The 20,724-nt window shown below is 49.9% G+C and overlaps 6 protein-coding genes across 6 annotated transcripts; 5 read left to right on the plus strand and 1 right to left on the minus strand.

Annotated features, from left to right (window-relative positions):
* Window positions 1–3,362: 3,362 nt before the first annotated feature.
* Window positions 3,363–5,330, plus strand: FMAN_08094 (uncharacterized protein; the record flags this gene model as incomplete). The annotated part of the gene is made up of 3 exons (XM_041821526.1): window positions 3,363–3,429; window positions 3,487–4,054; window positions 4,112–5,330. 3 exons carry the CDS (start codon window positions 3,363–3,365, stop codon window positions 5,328–5,330), a joined length of 1,854 nt encoding a protein of 617 aa, XP_041687297.1.
* Window positions 5,331–7,339: 2,009 nt separating this feature from the next.
* FMAN_08095 (uncharacterized protein) lies at window positions 7,340–9,615 on the plus strand (the record flags this gene model as incomplete). The annotated part of the gene is made up of 5 exons (XM_041821527.1): window positions 7,340–7,438; window positions 7,561–7,643; window positions 7,728–8,176; window positions 8,230–8,638; window positions 8,724–9,615. The coding sequence occupies 5 exons, from the start codon at window positions 7,340–7,342 to the stop codon at window positions 9,613–9,615; spliced, it is 1,932 nt and encodes a 643-aa protein (XP_041687298.1).
* A 279-nt stretch (window positions 9,616–9,894) lies between these two features.
* On the plus strand, window positions 9,895–11,353 carry FMAN_08096 (uncharacterized protein; the record flags this gene model as incomplete). The annotated part of the gene is made up of 2 exons (XM_041821528.1): window positions 9,895–10,011; window positions 10,058–11,353. 2 exons carry the CDS (start codon window positions 9,895–9,897, stop codon window positions 11,351–11,353), a joined length of 1,413 nt encoding a protein of 470 aa, XP_041687299.1.
* Window positions 11,354–14,092: 2,739 nt separating this feature from the next.
* On the plus strand, window positions 14,093–15,061 carry FMAN_08097 (related to dehydrogenases and related proteins; the record flags this gene model as incomplete). Its single annotated transcript, XM_041821529.1, has 1 exon — window positions 14,093–15,061. The coding sequence occupies one exon, from the start codon at window positions 14,093–14,095 to the stop codon at window positions 15,059–15,061; it is 969 nt and encodes a 322-aa protein (XP_041687300.1).
* Window positions 15,062–15,366: 305 nt separating this feature from the next.
* Window positions 15,367–16,127, minus strand: FMAN_08098 (uncharacterized protein; the record flags this gene model as incomplete). Its single annotated transcript, XM_041821530.1, has 3 exons — window positions 15,367–15,724; window positions 15,793–15,843; window positions 16,045–16,127. The coding sequence occupies 3 exons, from the start codon at window positions 16,125–16,127 to the stop codon at window positions 15,367–15,369; spliced, it is 492 nt and encodes a 163-aa protein (XP_041687301.1).
* A 1,349-nt stretch (window positions 16,128–17,476) lies between these two features.
* FMAN_08099 (putative RIB2-DRAP deaminase) lies at window positions 17,477–19,021 on the plus strand (the record flags this gene model as incomplete). Its single annotated transcript, XM_041821531.1, has 1 exon — window positions 17,477–19,021. One exon carries the CDS (start codon window positions 17,477–17,479, stop codon window positions 19,019–19,021), a length of 1,545 nt encoding a protein of 514 aa, XP_041687302.1.
* Window positions 19,022–20,724: the final 1,703 nt, after the last annotated feature.

Genomic DNA, 20,724 nt, shown 5'->3' on the forward strand with positions numbered 1-20,724 from the left:
TTGACCTGCACAAATCATCCATGGCCAGCACAGCTAAAGTTCTCACACAACTTTGAACAACTCCCCCAGCCAATCCGAGCCTCATGCCCCATCCCCCTCTATTCTCACTACACGCTACAGATTCACTGAGACGCCGGGTGGGCTGCGATAAGATTGACACATTGGGGGTCGAGTCAAATCTGGAGTATTTTTTTTGTAGTGAATCACTCTCATTCAGTTGGCTTCACTCTCCAAACTCTGATAACGGCCTCTACTGACAACACCCTCATTACCTGACCTACTTTACTTATCTCACCTGTGTCGAGGTACTACAGTGTGTGAATTTATCCCAGCCCGCCTGAACGCTAACTACGACGAGACCAAGAGCACCGAGACTGGTCTGGGGTCTGTCCTTTGTGGGCCGCTTGTTGAGACCCTGAGATGTGTTTTGCAGTTGCAGCGTTTTAGCTCAAGCTGATCAGCTTTCAGAGTTTCAACGGCGCAAGCCCCCCTCAATCGTCTACACCCAAACACTTGCTATCGTCCTCGGTTATCATTCGATTCATACTTCAATGTCACCATGGCATAACCAAATCGAAAGTATTGCAGCAATGAGCTCTCGGGGTGGAGAAATGGCGCACCCAACTTAACCCCCGGACGAGCCGTGTCGACTTGTCAACACGGCTGTGGACGGCCAGCAACTGCTTGCTGCGCCGTGGAGGACGAGTAGGAGAACAGGACACGAAACAGCCGGGTCTCCAACGAATGAATGCAGCAGACGGCGAGAGGGCCGCTCGGCAACCTTGTCCTAAGCATGCACGACGGTAACACTGAGTGCAGAAGCACAGCCTGTGTCGCCAGTCGTTGTAGACCTTGAGCTTGCCGCATTATGCTCTCTGGCACGGGATCATGCAACCCGAAGCCTCCAGCGTAGATAGTAGATGTCTTGAAACTCAATGGATTGGTCGCTCACATATGAGGCCATTGAGCTGCATAAGTGATAAGAATCACTTGCCTCGCAGCCTAGCATCCTGAGGTACGTCTGCAGATAGCAACCACAAAAGCAGAGCCTCGGTGTGGGCAGGGCTGACGCATCGAAACAATCCTATTGTTTGAGATGCAGCACATATCCCTGTTGAGTTCGGCAAAACTCAACTGCTCAAGTTGCATGTGGAGGAGGTTTCGTCTAAACATCGTCTAAGATTAGGTAGTAGAGAATAGCGAAGCCACCATCTATCTCACCGAATGCGCGATGCATCCTTCACTTCCTTTCGAATACAATTTTACCAACTGGTATAATGAAAGTGGAAGGGTGCTGACAGCTTCAGTTGATACTCTGTAGGGCTCTGAAATAGATTCAGGTGGGTGTAAGTGGAGGCTGGTAGACTGGGAGGGAATCCAGAGCCTGCTGCAGTAAGCGGAGACATTGTATCTCCTCATTCTACCGTAATCAGATCAGTTTGCATTCTTGACATTCCATTCCATCTTTGGGGGTTACAAATACTTACTTAAGGAACACAAGGCTAGAAGGGTTTATTAATATACTTCTATTGTAAGTAACACCTCGCCAATAGGTTGACGAGTACAGTAAACGCGCATTGGATCGGACTTCGTCAGCAAAACTGTTGAGCCCCAAGGTTGATTACGAGGTTGAATCCTTAATCCTCGTATCTCAGTCAGAAGATTCCTGACGAAAAGAAAGACCGCGCGTCTCGTCAAGAGCTCGTGTAAAGTAAAGATACAGCCTTGGTGCCGTGTGCCGAAGATTGGGCGTAGCGTTCGACTAATCCGTGGATTCCCGTCGAAGCCCAAGAAATCCAGGTACTCCATGTAACTCGATGGAGGCAATTGTGGTTCTCTTGGGTATCACTTGGCTGCCTCATGGGGATTTCAAGAATCGGTATCGAGAAACCCAACATTCCCAATACGGAGACGAAATCGTTAACGTCCCTGATTCTAATGAGAAACCCTGAAGACAGCGACAACTGACAGCCAAGTGGGTGAGGCTCGGTAGGGGAGGAAAGAAAACTCGGGACCTTGGTCCTAAGTGACAAAGGAATTTAGGTAATATAGCCTAAGCTTACGGCGACATTTGCTGAATTTATTTTGACACCTTCTCTCAAGATTTGATGTTTTCTCCCCCCTAGGCTCCGTTGCGGGAGTGTGGCGAGCACAGCCACAGTCTGAAGATCTACACAGCCAATCAGTGTTCACAACGGACTAACAATTTCCAACTTCGGTCGTTCTATTTCCGTGACCGTAAATCGCATCCCTTCTTGTGGAAAATGCCACTGATGGGATATGGGCTTTCCGACGGAGCTGCTCATTCCCGTTGATTTGTTTCGTAGATCAAACGCAGGCGATTCATCTCTACAAACCACAGGCCAAGGTCATCGAGGCAAAAAAAGCCAAAGCTTTTGGAACACGCCAAGAACAATCGATGGACCCGTGAACGGGCGGGAGAACATGGATGGTCGAAAAGAGCACAGCCAAGCTTACACAGCCACTCTCTAGCCGTCTCGTGTCTGCGAACCACATGGGACGGACGGGATGTAGAGTTTATGTGGTATCATCGTTTCAGCCCAGACAACTGGACCTCATGATTTCTACGCGTACTGGACGAGCAGAGAGGGATTCAGCGATCATCATCTGCATCCCCCATGTCCTCTATTAAACGTGCAGTAGCCAGGAGAAATGTCCTGTGTCCAACCACAAGACAAGCCGCTGTCAGGATGTCGAGTGGCGCGTGAGTTTCCAGGCCTGGGCAAGTTCCCGTCGCCTCTGCAGTCAAAGACTCGAACTTTACAGGGGTCGAGGGGCACCATCTCGCTGTTCCCAGCAGAGGCTTCCAAGATTCCTCCACTGACGAGCCTGGCTCCCGCGCAAATCCGAGAGATCCGCTCACTGTTGCGTCAGGGCTTCCAGGGATGATGGATCCAAAAATGGCTGAGGAGAGGTGCCCTGGGCTTCCATGAGGCGGGGCGACCTGCGTTACGTTACGTAGTGCCGACTCTTTAGTCTTGGGTTGTTGCTCACTGCCAGCCAAGAACTGCTCTGCTGGGAACTATGACTATGACTGCCTGGGCTGCCCACAATCTGCCTTACTGTACCTGCCTAGATCAATCAAATCTTGACGTGAGCTTTCAACTTCTCCAAAACATCAAAGACCACTCATCTTAGCCCACGCGGCGTGATCAGCTTCAACCCTCTCTGAACACAGCCGCCCACCTGATCTCGATAAGCGACAAGAGCCAAGACCTTCTACAGCTCACCAACAGCTTTGCGCGACAGTGACACCTTTACAAACACCCAAATCGCCTGTATCTCAACTTTCTTCACTCGATTGAAGCGCAAGCCGCAACACAACTACGTCCTTTGCGCCCATGGACTCCGGCGGAGTCAGGAGAAAGGATACCACCAAAGGCCCGCCTCTTCGAGTTCTATCACTCGGTAAGCGCCCGCCAAGATGACGTCTGCTTCGTTTAATCCAATGCTAATACGCGCCAGATGGAGGAGGTGTCCGTGGTTACTCCATATTCATTATTATCCAGGAGCTTATGCACCGAACTTTTGTCGAGATCGAAGGCCGCGCTCCCAAGCGACACGAAATTCCCAAGCCATGCGATCATTTCGACCTAATCGTCGGAACTGGCACAGGCGGCCTGATTGCCTTGATGCTGGGTCGATTGCGTCTTGACATCGAGACGTGTAAGGAGCTCTACGTTCGTCTAACGCGCATGGTTTTCCAGACCGACAAGACTATTGCGGGCATTCCTTATAGATCGACATTGTTCAAGGCCAGCAAACTCGAGGAGGCTATCAAGGCGGCTGTCCAAGAACACACGGTGAAGGAGAGGGAAGGCAACGATGGCTCAGATTCTCCCCTCACCAATCCCCTCAACGCTGCGATGTACTCAAGCGCCGGTGCCCCTCGCCGAAATCAGAGCAATGCAAGCACCGTTAGCTTTAGCGCTCGCAGTCCTGCCTCGCAAATGGCGTATCGACCTGCGTATAACTCAAGATACGGCGATCCTAATGCGCGCCTATACGATCATCGAGAAAACCGCACCAAAACGTGAGTCATACCTCAATTGCTTTCTACCCATGACAGCATCGCTAACATATCTTCTAGAGCGGTGACGGCAGTTTATAAGGGTTCTCCTCGAGGCTCACCCGCTGCTCTTTTACGATCCTACGATTCTCGAAAAGAACCTCCTCCCGAGTTTGACTGCAAGATTTGGCAGGCTGGTCGAGCCACTTGTGCGATCGGATTGGCCTTCAAGCCCATCACCATTGGTCAATCAGTTTTTCACGATGATGGTGTCGGCACTTTCAACCCTAGTCCAGAAGCCCTGGACGAAGCTGTGGTCAACGAGTGGCCCGGTCGCGAAGTGGGTGTTTTTGTTAGCGTCGGTACTGGCAGACGGCCTAAGGGCAGCGATTCGAACTCGCAGATGTGGTATGAAGGTTTCTTGGGCGATTTTGCCGACGCGCGTAGGAAGTTGATCGCCAAGATCGAAGGTTGCGAGAAGATCCACGAGTACATGATGCGCGAGCACCTTGGAAGGCGAAATGTCAGTATTGACGCCTACTACCGTCTTAATGTGGAAGTTGGTGTTGGTGAGTTTGGAATGAATGAGTGGAACCGACTTGGCGAAATCAGCACTGGTACTCGACGTTATATGTCAAGGGAGGCCGAGCAAAGGATGATCCAGGGCATTTCTTCAAAGCTTGCCAAAATTCACCGAGCCAGGATCCGTCACGCACGAGCTCCGGAAGGAATCCCAGAACTTGTCAAGTCAACTTCAACCACATGGGAGATGCCTATGGCATTTGAGCTTGCAGGCGATATTCCAACTACTGTTCCACTTCCTCACAGCCCCGCGAGCCGGTCTTCGTTCGAGTCGGGGTCAGATAGTTTGCATATCCGCAACAACAACCATAACGGTTCGCCACGAAGCTCCAACGAACGAATGCACGCAGAAACGCATAACGTTCCCAACTCTCCTCCCCTAGGACCCCGAGGTCCTAGCGCCAGCGCTCCCTCTTTACATCCAGAGGATCGTTTGGCAGTATCATCACCCACACCTGCGCAGTATCGCGAAGGTGTGTCGGGCCAAGACTTGATTGCTATTGTGAGTCCGGATGAGTATCCTAGGCCGCCTCCCAACATGGCCGCGCCGCCACCGACACGGATTGAACCGCCGCCTCTGCCCCCCAAGACGCCTCTCCCGGAGAGCCAGCAGCATCAAGGTCGAAGAGTGCCTGCCGCCGCGCCTCCTTACCCGTTAGACGATGACGAGCCCCCGCCTGTGAACATGGCCCGAAAGCCTGACTACCGGGGAAGATAAGCATATTTTGATGCCGCTTCCTCCTGAGACAATCCTTGCAATTTGAGTTTGGCTGTGACAAATGACGTCTCGAGCTTGACCTTGAGCTCGAATCCACGAAAAATCCATGAAACGAGAACTAGAACGATTATAAGACTGGCGTTGAGGGTGGAGGAATCGGTGATGATGATTCTTGTTTCTTTTGCTTCTGCTTGTTTACGACTAGATACCACCTGGTTTTACTTGGATGCGAACGTTTGAATGTACTTGGTGCTATGAAATGGTTGGAAAGATGCTGGGTTAATATCTATTTATCTGTTGGTCAAAGTGGCTGTACTTGTATAATGGAAACTAGCTTTTTATTTATAACGGCTGCCTATTCTCTTCGGAGATATGAAGGTTAATTAAAACGAAAAATGGGATGTATTGGAATTTTACTGTCTCATTGTTCGATCAGCCTGGTGCTCGGAGGATTTGAGAGCTCTAAGATCGCGGGTAAGCAGATCTTCGATACGACGGACTCGCGGAAGGGTCCGCCCCCCCCCCCCCCCCCCCCCCCCCCCCCCCCCCCCACTGATTGTTCCCTGCTGAGGCCTAGGCCTCGATAGATCGAACAACAGGTAAGAAAGTTGTAAATAATCCCTGTTTGCCTCTGGTCTATGGAGACGACGAATATTCCTTCGAGGGATGTGATAGGACTCTTATACGTTCTCTTAAGATGTAACGCACGGCTCGCTCTTTTCATTATCAGCAACCATCAACTGAGACAATGGACTGATCGAGTCTTAACCACGAGGCAGCTGAAAGGTCGCCTTGAAGCTAAAAATGAGAACCCATTCCCCCGTCCGTCGGTATTCGCGACTATGCTTGACCGGTTTGGGATAGCTTCACGATTTAACCTTCGATTCATGGTTGAGCTCGTCGTCTTTAATTGGAGAGTTTGGAGCAAACGTTTCTGGCTAGGGCATGTTAATCCAAGTTCGAGACTCGGTACGATTAGCCATCACCAAGACAAGAGGTGCATAACAGTTTCAGCACTGCTTCGTTCTCTCTTCCAGGCAACTTCTTCTCTTTGTTCCATCACATCCGCTAGAAGGGAGGGAAGAAGAAAAAGCAAGCAAGCGTATCGTCACTGTGATCGGCACCCGCGGAAAAACACGCGGGCCCTGGTTCGACATTTCTTTGTTCTAGTTTTGCTTGGCATATTGCCAAACGCCTCTGAAGAATTGAGGGTTTCCGTCATCTTCAACGACGGAGGAAAACAAAACAGGTCTTTTTGATTTTCTCTTTCGGTACTGTGCTGGGGGTGACATTGCATTGATATTGGATCCTTACATCTACAACCCGCGTATCCCAAGGAAGAGAAGACAAGACAAGAGAAGAGGCGACAGGAAGAGACTCCCTGCATCCGCGGAACCTGGCACCAGAGACACGCATACTGCGCTGCAACCAGACAATCCCTCCCTGGACCAGGCCTTGGAAGAAGGACGCAGGCTACAGCCTACAGCCGCCCGTTGCCGCGTTTGGTCAACAGGCGAAGGACGCTCGGCCTCGCGCTTCAATTGAGATCAGATATATCCCCATCTGCTCTTCTTCTCCCTGGCTCTGTCTCTGTTCCTCTTTGAGGAACAAACATGGCTCTCAATTGAAACCCTACAACATCAGGGCATCTCAGTCATCAAGCCCAAAAACAAAAAAAGACAAGGCAGACACACCCATCTTTCTTTTCTCTCCCTGCAGTTTGCACACACAAACTTGCGTCTTCGATTTACAGTAGAACCAACAACCACCCGCCGCTGCAATCCTGGTTGACCCCTGGCCTGTCGTTGAACCAACAACCTCACTCAGTGTCTCTGACGGGTTCTCATTTGGGAGTGCTGAGCCAATCAATCGCTTGAGCGACGTCAAGGGGACACCGAGCATTGCCGACATAGATCGCCTGTCATTCTCGATTTGGGCATTTTTGGGGGTATTGCAAAGCGAGAGAGGGAAAAAATAGGGAAATTGCTAGAGTTGTTGGTGGAACGATGATGCCGGTACTTGGAGCCACGCCGATGCAAGTCGCACCTCGACAACGAGCTCCGCGACAAACGTCATCATGCCTTGAATGCCGTCGTCGCAAGCAAAAGGTGAGTTTTATTCATTGACATCTTGTCAATTGAATCGGTATATCTTTGGTCTTTTCAGCCTAATTGTTTGCCACTACCACATTATGACCGTATAAAACCCGACTAACATACAATGCTTGTAGTGCTCTCAAAGTCAACCATGTACAAATTGCTTTCGTCGGTTTCCTTCGCCTGAATGTATATATGAAGTCAAGTCTTCCAAAAGGTCAGTTTATCTGTACTACCATAGATGAACTTTTCATCATCGTCCTTCCAGGAGACCTCGCCTACAGCGACTAACATGCCCTAGACATCATCCAATCGCTTCCCGGCCTAAACCGCCTCTGGTGGTAGATGTACGAGACGGTCCTTACTCACATCTCAACCCTGCGTCCATCCAAGACGCTCTATATTATCTCGAGGATGAAAAATCACCATCTTCCTCAGCAACCAGCCCTAGCACATCCGTCGCCACTTCAGCTACACAACCACGAACTGATCTCTGGCTACCTTACAAGATTCATTCATCAGCAAATGGTGAAGACGACGACACGATAGCTCAGTCTGTCCGGATCATCACGGAAAAAAGCACCATAAAAGCCAAGCTAAATTATTCTAAGGAACGTGTCACAGAGATCTTGGGGTCTCAAGATCACGATGAGCGGTACAATATCCTTCCACCAGTTGATGGCTCTGCAGTACAGCTAGAGTACCTTCCCATGAAACCTACCAAGTTGAACAAGGAGTTAGTACGCATTCGTAAGTCGCGTTTATCATTTCTGTCTACTTGTCCACTAATGCCTGTGGTCTAGACTTGCAACTACTCTCACGCTTCAAATGCGCAGTAGACGGCAATCCAGATCCTGCCAACGAGTTCATGAACTTCTGGATTCCCTGCACATTGCAAGATCCTCTCCTTCTGCAAATCGTCTTATTTACATCATCGTGCTGGTTGTCCGAAACCCGTCATTTTTCTAAGGCTTTACAATACGCACACAAGCACCAGGTTTATCGGATGCTGAACTCTCAGCTCACGGATCAGCAAGCCCAGACGAGCGATACTTTAGTTCTTGGCGTTGTCCAGATGATTGCGGACTCTTGGTACTGGGGTGCTACCCATGATTTAAAAGCCCACCTTAGTGGTCTTAGAGGGATGATCAACCTGAGAGGTGGACTGTCACAGCTCGGTTTGCGTAGTTACTTGGCCAAGATGGTTCTCATGTAAGTTGTTGCACAGCAGTTGCCAATAGAATGTTGCAGCTGCGGTACCTTGACCTTCATCGCACAAGAATCTGACGTGGTACAGTCACGACATCGTCATGGCGCTCGCACATGAGATCAAGCCCTCCATGTATGGGCATCCCGGCTTTGAGTTCCGCGATTCTCGAACCATGCCTTTCAACACGGCCTTCAACACCCCCTTTATTAGCAACTGGCAATCCTTCAAAGAATGTTCAAATTCTCTACAATTACACCCAAGCACTGCTCAAATACTCGATGACATGAGGGGCTTGTTCTCAGCAGTTCTAGCTTTACCGAGAAATCCAAGTTCTGAACACGTCCAAAGGGTTCTCTCAACGGCTCAGTGGTTTCACAAGAGGATCCTGGATCTACCGGAGGACACACCACCTCTTCAATCTCCAAGACCTTCCCAGTCATCTCGAGCAAGCTCGGTCGAGAGCCCAGGCAGCTCTGCGGGATCACTTAGAAGTGACAAGTCTTCATCGCCCTCCCTACTTCCAGACATCATGTATCGCGTCATCCGCAAAGTGGCCTTGATCTACTGCCAAGCAATCCTTAATCGTTCCCCAATCAGCTCTGCTTGTTCTGAAGAAGACATTCAAGCGATCTGGCTATCGGTTTGGCATTCAGGTCTGTCAACTTGGAAATCAGTTCTCGGTATCTTCGCATGGGTCATGATTGCCCTCGTAACAAATTGTCACAAAATTGGTCCTGGCCGCCTCATCAAGACCTTGACCATGTCTACAATGATGTCTATCGGGATGGAGAATTGGGACGTCTTCAATCATATAGCGAAAACATCCTTCAGATTACAAAGATGGCTAGCAGGAGGACAAGATCATAAGAATGACCTTATGGGAGGAGAGAAAGTGGTGGACAAATATGGCTTTGGGATGATAGGCGCATTACCACCTGTTGATATACCAGCTGATGCGGAATCATCAGAAGATATTTAAATATGCAGGCCTCGGCTCTGCAAAGTACAATGTTCCGTCTTCAGCCACATGCAGATACGAGCAATGAATTGTCTCTGAACGCGGAGATCATATCCGTTTAGATGTTCAATGACGACATGTCTCAACTGGGAACAATTATGAGACAATAAAAATTGTCAAATACTCGCTCTCTCCTCGAATTATGTACAGGCTGCTACTCCCTCTCATGCCGTTTCTTACTACTTAAAGAGGGCAGTCCACAAAGTTGCACGGCACCGAATCTGGTTGTTACGCGGTACCATGTATGACTTCACTCCGCTTAGAGACGATATATCGCACGGCAGTGTTCTCTTGCCTGGAGACGAGGGCTATGAGGAAGGGCTGCAAAGATGGAGCGCGTCATGCGTGAAGAGAGCAGTATGTCAAACGCATCGACTTCCCTCACGATACTCACATAGCGTAGGCAGCTATCGTCTTACCGATTAACTCGCAAGAGGTGTCCACTGCGGTCACATTCGCAGTTTCGAATCAAATACCAATGACTGTATGCGGTGGTGGCCACTCGTCCAGCGGTGCCTCATCATCCGAGGGCATGGTCATTGACTTAAGAAAGATGCGAAAGGTCAAAGTTAACGCAGAGGCTATGACCGTCGAGTTCGAAGGGGGCTGTCTATGGGAAGATGTTGATGCAGCCCTCGAGCGACATGGTCTGGCGACAGTTGGAGGTGTCGTCAATCACACAGGGGTTGGAGGGCTTACACTCGGGGGAGGCCATGGTTTTCTCACACCTAGACACGGTCTTACCATCGACAACCTGTTGAAGGCGGAAGTTGTTCTTGCAAACGGGACGATAGTCGAAGTGTCTGAAGACACGAATCGGGATCTGTTCTGGGCTATCCGAGGCGCTGGTGCACAGTTTGGAGTCGTAACTCGCTTCGTATCTCGAGCGCATCGACAAAACAAAGTCTGGAGTGGCACGTTGGCGTACTCAGCTGATAAGCTACCTGATTTGCTTCGCTTTGCGAATGTGTTGTACGAAAGACCGAACCCAGATGGGCATTGCTTCGCATTGGGCATTGGCTTTGGACCTGATGAGGCAACCCGTGTCGTGTCCGCTATTCCTCTGTTTCACGGCTCAGAAGTTGATGCGAAGCGATATTTCTCTGGTCTCCTCGAGATAGAGGCAACAGCTAACAATACGGAGATGATGACGACGGCGAAGACAAACACGCTCCTCAACTCCGTCATGGACCACGGCATTCGACGACTCATGGGCTCAGGCAACATCACAATGCCCCTTGATATCAAGCCAATGCTACAAACAGCAGAAACATTCTGGAAATTCTGCGAATCCCACGATGGAATGGGCAAGTCTGTCTTGGCTATTGAGTTCTTCCCAACAGACAAGATTCGAGAAGTCCCCCAGGATGCAACAGCCTACGCCAATCGAGGCGATTACTACGACGCCATGACTTCATTTGCATGGGAGAACCCAGCCTACGATTCAGAGATACGGCAGTTCAATAGGAGCCTGTGTAAGAGGATCCGGGAGACGAATGGGTATTCAGCTACCGCGGGTGGACACTGGAGCAAGGGGCCTGTGGGGGTTTATATCAATATCGAGGCTGATAGTATATCGCCCAAAGATGCTTGGGGGGTGAATCTGCATAGGTTGAGGGAGTTGAAGAGGAAGTATGATCCGAATAATGTGTTTAACAAGTGGCATAGTATTGCTGAAGATACGGCTGGGACGATGTAATGAGATTGCAGGGAAGCCATTCAATACATCATGATTAGCGAAATGAAACTACATTCTAACAATTTGAACATGAGAATTATTCATAAAAGCCGGAACACAAACTGCATTGCAGTTTTTAGAGGAGCTAACTTCTGTTTACGGGGTTCTGTACGTGTCTTGTAATTTTCGAAGGTATCGTTTAGAATTAGTTGTTGTTATTGACATAGCTGCACGACATTTATAAAGGTCTGTACGTGAACGATAACACTGATATTATATCTGACCTGGCCTGAAATCATCATCATTTTGCTTCAATTGCACACACCAAGTCGGTGCTATGGTTGAACATGCCAGTCTCTAGAAAGCTTACCCCAGGCCTCTCCACGCATCTCTTGGAAGATGAGTAGTTCGGTGTTGTCTCGTAGTACATTCATACTGTGAACAACATACGATGAAAGTAGACATACTTTGATTCATAATCATTTAAACAGACTTCAGTTTATCAATCGGAAAACATGCAAAGATTCCAAATTCCATCACTGTACAGGGTAAGTTCCGAGACACGATACGATAATAACACCACCCATGGTGTTTGTAAGACAAGGGATGATTGCGCTGACGGGACGCTGCCGAGAGGGGATGGAGGCAATTGCCTTCCACATCAGCTGTTTCAACTATGGACGACTCACTAATTGCGCTGCGGAATAGAACCTTGGTTGGAACCAACCGAACGCCCTGCACCGGGCGGCAGGTTGATAGAGCCCGAAAGTCTCACGCCTGAAGCGCACCAACCAATAACCAACATAAGCGAAGTGAAGTGAAGGAAACCTGAAGGGGTTGGATTACAATTGAGTTTCGGCTACGACTTGGAATTTCAAGAATCACTCGGTCACGTTGGTGATGGTGGAGGGGACTTTGCTTGGCGGCCATCGAGAAACGGGAGACGGCATGCCAGTTCTAGCACCGTACCGTGGGCACGTCGATGATGCCAGTGACGCTAGCGAGTGCGTTCCTGGGCCCGAGTCCCGGAGATAGGAGGGTTTCAAGGTTTAGTTAGCTAGGTCAGTGGCACTAGTGAGCGACATACATATGTTATGGCGCGACAAAACGTACGGAAGATGCCGCACAAGTTTACGATATGTCATATCTGTCTGTGAGCTTGGCTTGGAACAAGAGACGCTCTAGGCGATGGAAAATGCTCAAGGCTGGTATTTTGTGGGGGTTCGTTGAGCAATGCAATGCAGAGGGATCTACAGGGGATTTGGTGGAGGTTGAATGTAACGGTATCGCGATGTTGAAAATGCGTAAGCGGAATTCCTTGTCTTGCCAGTGGTGTCATGTCATGGGAGTGAATGCATAGGTACTTGAAGGTTTGAGTTATTGATCAAGGTGTAGGGAGATGGGATGATGAGGCTCACCGTATACCGAGCCCTAGAAGGAAAAAGCAAAGTGATGAACAGGTACGAAGCAACATGCTACAGATAAGTCGAAGTTAATGCACTGACTGCATCGCATCCATCACGCACAGGTACTGCCCTTAGGTGCAAGGCGGCTGTAGCTAGCCTACCTGGATACCTAGTAGGTAGCTGCAGTCTGTAAGGTAAGCCTGGCTGCCTGGCAAGGTAGTGTAGTGTAATAGTGTAGTGTAGCGGATATAGTTGCATGTTACGGTTGTAGTCGATTAGTTAGCTGACAGCCACATAGGCTCTGCGGAGTGAGATCCGCGGCACAGAAGAGGCCAACGGTTGCGATGGTTATACATACCCGATCAGTACAAGTGCATCGCGGTAGTTGAGCAGGGTCCTCTTCTTTATCTTGTTCTTGTTTTATTGTGTTTCATGGCAGTTGGAGCCGATAGTTAGGCATGTATGTACTGACAGCCCAGTACACACAACAGAAGAGATTGCAGATGCGGCCGATGCATGCACACGCCCTGCCACACCTGAGCTGCTTTGGGCAGTTATAGCAGGGTTGGATTTTCAGCTTCTCTCATGCGTCTTTTCCTCTTCTATGCATGTTGGCTTGGCACAGTGGTCAATTCAACTCACCCAGACTTGGCGGAGAAGAGTCGGGGATGGAGTTACATCCCATACAGTAGGTTACAGTATACCGAAAGTGTGCGACGGAATATTTATACTCAGTGACGTCAGGGGTCTGTAGCGGCGGTGAGGGATGCGATCCATGTTACCATGATGCATGCATCTTTGGTGGTGAGTTATTTCCGTGGTGGTTTGGACTAGTAACGGTTTCAAGAAGCACAGGGCATTTTCTAGGTTCTGAAGGACAGGGGAGATGATAACCTCACTTGTATATCAGTATAACAATATGACAGAGTTGAAGGGATTTCAACGATATAACGTACATAGAGAATTGTACGGATATGCTGAACTGAATATGCACCTTGGCCAACATGATTGACAAATCTCTACGTAGACGGGACAGAACAAGGTGGAATCGACAGTGGGGGTTCCATGATGGAGGGGAAACCCCGCCCTTCAAGACATCATAACTCTTGTTCTCTCTATTCTCTCAAGAGAACTGCCGACATATGATAGCAACTCATTACCCCCAGAGATAACAAACAACAACCTCAAAATAGCTCTACCTAAAGTACAGTATCAACAATGGCTCCCATCGGCGTAGCATTGATCGGCGGAGGCCTGTTCGCTAAACAGGCACACATGGTGCGAAACCCCCAATACAACCGCCCGCCCAATTACGTATGCAGGATGCTGAACAGAGGCCCGGCAGCCTGCTATCATGAAGGCAGATAACCTCGCCCTCAAGGCCATCTACTCCCGTTCTCTCAAGTCGGCCAAGGAGACGGCTGCCCTGAACACCCGCTCCGGCCAAGACCCGGACTTGTACTCGGCCGATTCGGGATCCGGCAAGTCGTTTGACGACCTTCTTGCTCGCGAGGACATTGAAGCCGTCATCATCGCATTGCCCATCCCGAGCCAGCCCGAGCACATCAGAGCTGCTCTCGATGCTGGCAAGCATGTCCTTGCCGAGAAGCCGCTTGCTCCCACAGTAGCTGATGGCAAGAAGTTGATCGAGTACTACCGTGGTCTAGGAGGCAAAGCTACCTTCTCGATTGCAGAGAACTTTCGCTACAAGCCATCGTTCGACTATGCCGCTGCAGAGGCCTCCAAGCTCGGAAAGCTGCAGCACTTCAGTGTACGTGTGTTCTTCTACATGAGTGAGGATTCTCAATGGTACGGCACCGCTTGGCGCGCAAAGCCCGAGTTTCAGGGTGGTTTCCTGCTCGACGGCGGAGTGCATTTCTCTGCAGCGACACGACAGCTCCTCACAGATCCAGCAGTCGATGTGACAGCCTTCACGACTCAGACACAACCTCACCTGGCACCAATCGACACCGTGAACGCAGTGATCCGACTCAAGAGCGGTGTAAGTGGCACGTACCAGCAGTCCTGCGGCTCCAAGATGAGCACCTCAGTATTCCAATTCGGCTACGAGAAGGGCTCCGTGGTGGTCGACGGAGATAAGGTAACTGTTACGCCGTGGGATGGTGAACCTGCTGTCAAAGAGTTTGAGAGGACGAGCGGTGTGACGGAGGAAGTTGAGGCGTGGGCGAAGGCGTTGGCTGAGGGAAAGCCGGATAAAAGGCAGAGCGTCGAGGAGGCGTTGGCGGATCTCGAGTTTTTGGAGTTGATGTTTGAGAGTGGCCTTAATGGAGGGCAGGCTAAGAAGTATGAGTGTCAGTTGTGAAGGTGAGATTTTGGTGCAAGCAATAGGTCGGTGTGTAAGTCAATGAATAGTAGTAATATTGCGCCAAGAATATGAACAGGCATCAGATACAGCAGCTAACAATAATATAAACGAAACATTAGCCGAATAATGCAACTGAAGTTTACTGGGTGCAAGCCAAGTTTGTGACTTTCTGAATTCGCAGTACTGAGCCTCTTGACCTGATGATCCTGGTCTGCAATACTGGCTGGTAGGCGAGTAGCACTAAAGCATTAATTCTTTATTATAGTGGCTCATGTAGGCCATTTATATGCTTACATATATCCTTAAAGCTTAGCCTTTCCTTTAATTGCATCGTCACCAACAACCAGCTCCTGCAACTTCTCACGGAGCGTTGAAGCCATACCGTCCTTTAGCGGTCTATTCGTCTCACGATCAACATACACCTGTATAAACTCCCCTACCGCCTTCACCTCATCCTTGCCCTTCTCAAAGAGCGCAGTCTCGTACGTGACGCTAGATTTACCTAGCTTGTTGACACGTAGGGCAAGCTCCGCGACGGCAGGGTACGCGATAGACGAGAAATAGTCTGTGTGGGTGTGCACGCACATGCCAAACTGTGGTGCAGTAGGAGGATGGAGACCACAATTCTCAATGAGGTATGCGTTGATGATAGAGTCGAATCTGAGAATTGAGGGTTACTCGCTGGATCTTGAGATCTTAGAGAGATCGTCGTTTTTGATCACACTTACAAAAAGTTGTAAACGGAATTGTTCATGTGGTCATACATATCATTGTCGTTCCTGTAAACAAGGGAGTCAGTCTATCGGAGCGATAAATCATATCCCTTGTACACGTGAGAAATGTCACTGTGACAGTAGACGCATTCCGCAAATCGCAAAGATAAGGTAGGGTAGGGTCAAAGGATGAGCGATGGTAATAATCCGGAGCAAAGGATACTGCTTTAGCTACTAAGTTAAAGCATCAATGAGGCGCAAACTCACCATCGCGTGCGGTAGTCGAGGAAGAAACGATAGTCATCTCTCTTGCGGGTCTTTAGCTCCGCTGGTGAAGCCTTGTTACCCATTCCGCGGTTCGATTCTCTGGGGTAGTTAATGGATCCGTAGCGTTCTCGACCGTGGCTTTTTGCTTATGCCCTTTTCACCTTACGAAGGACTTGTTTTGTTGTAGTAAACAACCGGTAGCGCCGGTCTGCGTGGGTAGAGAGGCGTGAAGTCTATTGGGCGAATTGCCAAGAAAATAAAACAAATCAAGCAAGAAATGCGACCGAGGTCAATGAGTCTAGGCTGAAGGGACTGAGACTGATGATATGATCCTTCGACAGTTGCGCGCGATGTGAAATAGTTATGGGGTAGCTTTGTAGTCTGGACCCCTTATGTCTCCTCGATGGTGTTTATGTTTTCGATGAGGAAACAGCCCCGATGTTTGAGAATCGGTGGCCAAGGGCAAAATCTCAATCTCACGATGATGCAGGATTGAATTGAAATGGAATAAGATGAGATCCGAGAAACAGTGAATTCCTGGGGTATTCACTTTTGGATGTGTTTCCGAGGTTCTGGGTTGCCCAATCTCAAAACGGAAAAGCCGAGGTTCGATCCAACTCTTTCTTGGAAGTGCTGTCTGAATTGTTTTTGTTCCCAGCCCCGGGAATTGATGAGGCATTCCCGTCTCCAACAGCGGTTTGTCCGCGCGCGGGGCTGATTTAGTGGACGGTTGACCTAGATTCCGCGGTCGTGGCAGCTAAGGTCGGGCACTCAAATCCCCTAGAGCACCCGAGAGACAGTGGGTGACGGGGAGGCCTGGCCTGGACTGGGCTGGACGCCTGCAGGCCAGTGCCCCCCAAGCCCTGTTCGTCAGTGGACTCTAGATTGACCTTTTGGGCTTTTGGCGGGGGAATCTTGAAACCATCTGCCAACACGGGCAAATCACGGCTTTGCCTTTGGTCTGGAGAGGAGTCGACTCATCCAAAAAGACTCAGACCGCCCGGGGATTAATTACCTAGAACAGGCGAGGGGTCCATTCCTGCCGCATGTCACCGCTTGTTTCTGCCGTTACCTCAACCCACAGAAAAAGATATCATCAGAATTTCAAAGACAATGTTTGCCAAGGGAGTCTCGCCAATCCCCGGGCCCACGCATACAACGTAGTCATCAGTGATAATTTGTCACTACACATTCTTTCAACCCTTTGCCTAAAAAACGCCCTTCTCTTTCGCGCATACCGTTGCCTGCCGCACACAAGTTTAAAAAAGCGCCGCAAAAAGCGCCGCATCTACTCCTCGACTGCTGTTGAGGAATGAGGGCTGCTGCTCTTCGCCTCGGCCCGCACTCCTCCGCATTACGAAGATCTAGGTCCCTGTCCAGGGCCACAGTCAGAGCATCCTCGCTACCCCCTCGTGAAAGGCGTCCCTTTGCAATGGCTACGTCGTCACCGAAGCTCGAGGCTTCGTCTTCCGAAGACAATATCTTTGCGAATTCTTTCCAGGATCTTGATATTCAGAGTGACAAGGGTCTTACACCAAGCCCTGTCCCGAACCAACCAAGCTCCGATCCACCACAAGCCGCCACCAACAACAATAAACAACAAAATCAAAGACGTCCAAAGCAAAAGAAGAAGCAGGATCCGCCAAAGGTCTCGGAGTCAGACGAGCCCCTCATTACACCAGTTGGGGACCCCTGGCCTCGGCCGTATCATTTTGAGGGAGATGGATTGCGTCGGGTAGTTCCATATCATTACACTTACAACACACATTGCAAAGAAAGATGGCGGAACAGGCCCCTCCTTGAGATCTATGAATCTGAATTCAGGGACCGACCGCTAGAGTACTATCGGCAGTCGATGATACGGGGAACTATCTTTGTTAACGGTCGGCGAGTCGGGCCCGATTATATTCTCCGGAATGGTGACCTAATTTCTCACACTCTGCACCGTCATGAACCTCCGGTAACAGAAGACCCTGTGCAGATCATCCACGAGGATGAAGATATGATCGTTATCAACAAGCCTGCGGGAGTTCCTGTGCACCCTGCCGGCAGGTACAACTTCAACTCGGTTGTTGAGATTATGAAATCAGACCGCGGCCCAGCATTCTTGCCATACCTTTGCAACCGCCTGGACCGTCTCACAAGTGGTATCATGTTCATTGCAAAGAACCCACCTGCTGCAGAAGCATTGGGTATCAAGATCAAGGACCGCACAGTAAGAAAAGAATACATCGCTCGAGTGATGGGCGAGTTTCCTGATGGCGAGGTCGTTTGCGACCAACCCATTCTACAAATATCTCCCAAGCTTGGCCTTAACAGGGTGCGCGCGAATGGCAAGACAGCCCGAACTGTGTTTAAGAAGTTGGCCTACTATCCTGCCGAGGGGGAGAACGACGTAAACGAGCGCCCTAAAACTCCTGAACAGGTTCAAGAGGAGAAGCTTCGCCCTTGGGTAAACAAGAAGGGATATTCCATTGTTCGATGTCTCCCTGTTACCGGTCGCACTCATCAGTTGCGGGTTCACCTTCAACATCTCGGCCATCCTATTCAAAATGATCCTATCTATGCTAACCGGCGGGTCTGGGGCGTTGATCTGGGACAAAACGACGCCGATGCGACTCAGAACACAGACGAAGACATCGTCAGCCGCCTGTCTCGGATGGGCAAAGACGAAGTGGCGGAAGCTGTTGCTTACTACGATGCCATGGTGGATAGATATGAAGAGAAGAGGGCCGAGAAGCTTACGGGCGAGCTCTGCGACATTTGCGAGACACCTTTATACTCAGACCCTGGTGAACATGAGCTATCGCTATGGCTCCACAGTCTTCGGTATGAAGATGCAGGCGGTGCCTGGTCATATGTTAGCCCGTTGCCTCGATGGGCTCTTCCACCGAAGGGAATGAGTGGCCCAACATCGGTGGGTGGGATGGAGGAGTTGGTGGATGCGGTTAAGGACGAGAACCCTGAGATATCATGATAATTGCCATTCCGTACAACAAGCACCAAGCAACTTCAGATGCCTACACTACATACATATTACGACCATCGCGTGGACAACGCCACCAAATAGAACGAGATGGCAACTCGTAGATACACATGAGCAGCTGAACAATAGCACATCTCGGATGAGAGCTGCAAAGCCGCCGAACCTATCAGACAGGACCAGCTTGATCCCCCGGCGCCAGGGTGAGGATCCGATATCCGGGTCATCATCCTGTGGATCTACTATTCGTGACCAGGGTCGGCCTATCCCCGTCAGTAATACAGGCAGACTATGACTATTTAGCTTATGCATGAGGTTCCTAGCCCGTATACACTGGAGGCTGAGCCAAGATAGGGCTTGGCTTCGAAACCCTTGAACATTCTTCGAAATTGCAAGCCTAGGGTTTGTGATGTTGTGATGTGAGGCATGCGACCGATGTCTGTCTTAGCTATGGCGCTCGGGATACCCTTCGCCCGGGAGCGCGGATTTACAACAGATAAGCCCAAAGTTTAAGACAAGTCAGTGGTTCACGGTGGCTAAAAACGGGCACTTACTAGAGGCTTCGTCGACGCCAGAGGCGCAACATGAAGCAACCAGTACGGAAGCCACTGGTAGACTAAACTCATCCCTCACCCTCGGAACCCATTTCTCTGGAGCGGAACCGGGAGGAATCAAAGCCAATGGTTCTCGGAGGATTGGGTCAATCTAAGCGAAGTACCGTAAGTCTCTAATGGGGCAGCAATTAGCCAATATGGGGCACTCAAAGCTCAAGCTCTCAACGCATTCCCCAGTGAACACAATATCAGAACATACGAAGGACCCCTCGGGGGCAAGAAAACAGCGAACCTTACTGTGGGGTGTCAAAATAAACTCAGCAAAAGCCATCCTAAGCTTAGGCTATATCACCTAAGTCTTTTTGTCATTTATGATCGAGGTCCTGTGTTTTCTTTCCTCCCCTAGGGACCCTAGAAAGATGGACCCCAGAGTTGAACGCAATGCCCTTGCCAAGAGCTATACCAACCGACAAAGTCCGTAATGACCGCCTTGGCTACGAGACTTGCGAAGTAGCTCGAGATAGGGTCGATGATGAGACAGGTCTAAGATTGCTCGACGCTCCGGGGCCGGAGCCAGAGAGTTCACTGGGTTGATAGATGCCAATAGATGGAGAAACAGAACTCCGACTAGGCATCATGGGCCTGGTGTTCGATACATGGGGTAGAGAGTCATGGGGCCATTGTAGATCCTCACGGGGATCTTGGGTCGAGCATTGATTACGTGCAATTATACGGATTGAAGCCTCACCAGACAACTGCTGGCGACCTTATCCATCACGAGAATATCAAGACGAGGCAAGGCCCCTGACAGGGTTTTGATGAAGTTCATTCAATTGCTTTATCCACTGGACTGGCTAAAACAAAAAAGCCCCAGTCAAGTCGAATCACATCATTATGTATGTACTCCGTATCACATCGTGAGCTCCACGAAGCATGGGTTTAATCATCGCTGGCAAGGGGTCCATCCTCTAGCACAACAACGGAATTGTGGCTGGCGAGATATGGATCACAGCACGCAAGCAAGCCATGATCGAAGCCTGCGCTGCGGGTGACCATTTGCGGCTGTTTCTCTCTTTTCCCTATTTTCTGGGGTAAAGAAGACAAGTTCATGATTGGGAATTGCTTGCTTTTTTCTGCGTTACC

Source organism: Fusarium mangiferae (assembly GCF_900044065.1).
Source record: "Fusarium mangiferae strain MRC7560 genome assembly, contig: FMAN_scaffold012, whole genome shotgun sequence".
Taxonomy (NCBI): domain Eukaryota; kingdom Fungi; phylum Ascomycota; class Sordariomycetes; order Hypocreales; family Nectriaceae; genus Fusarium; species Fusarium mangiferae.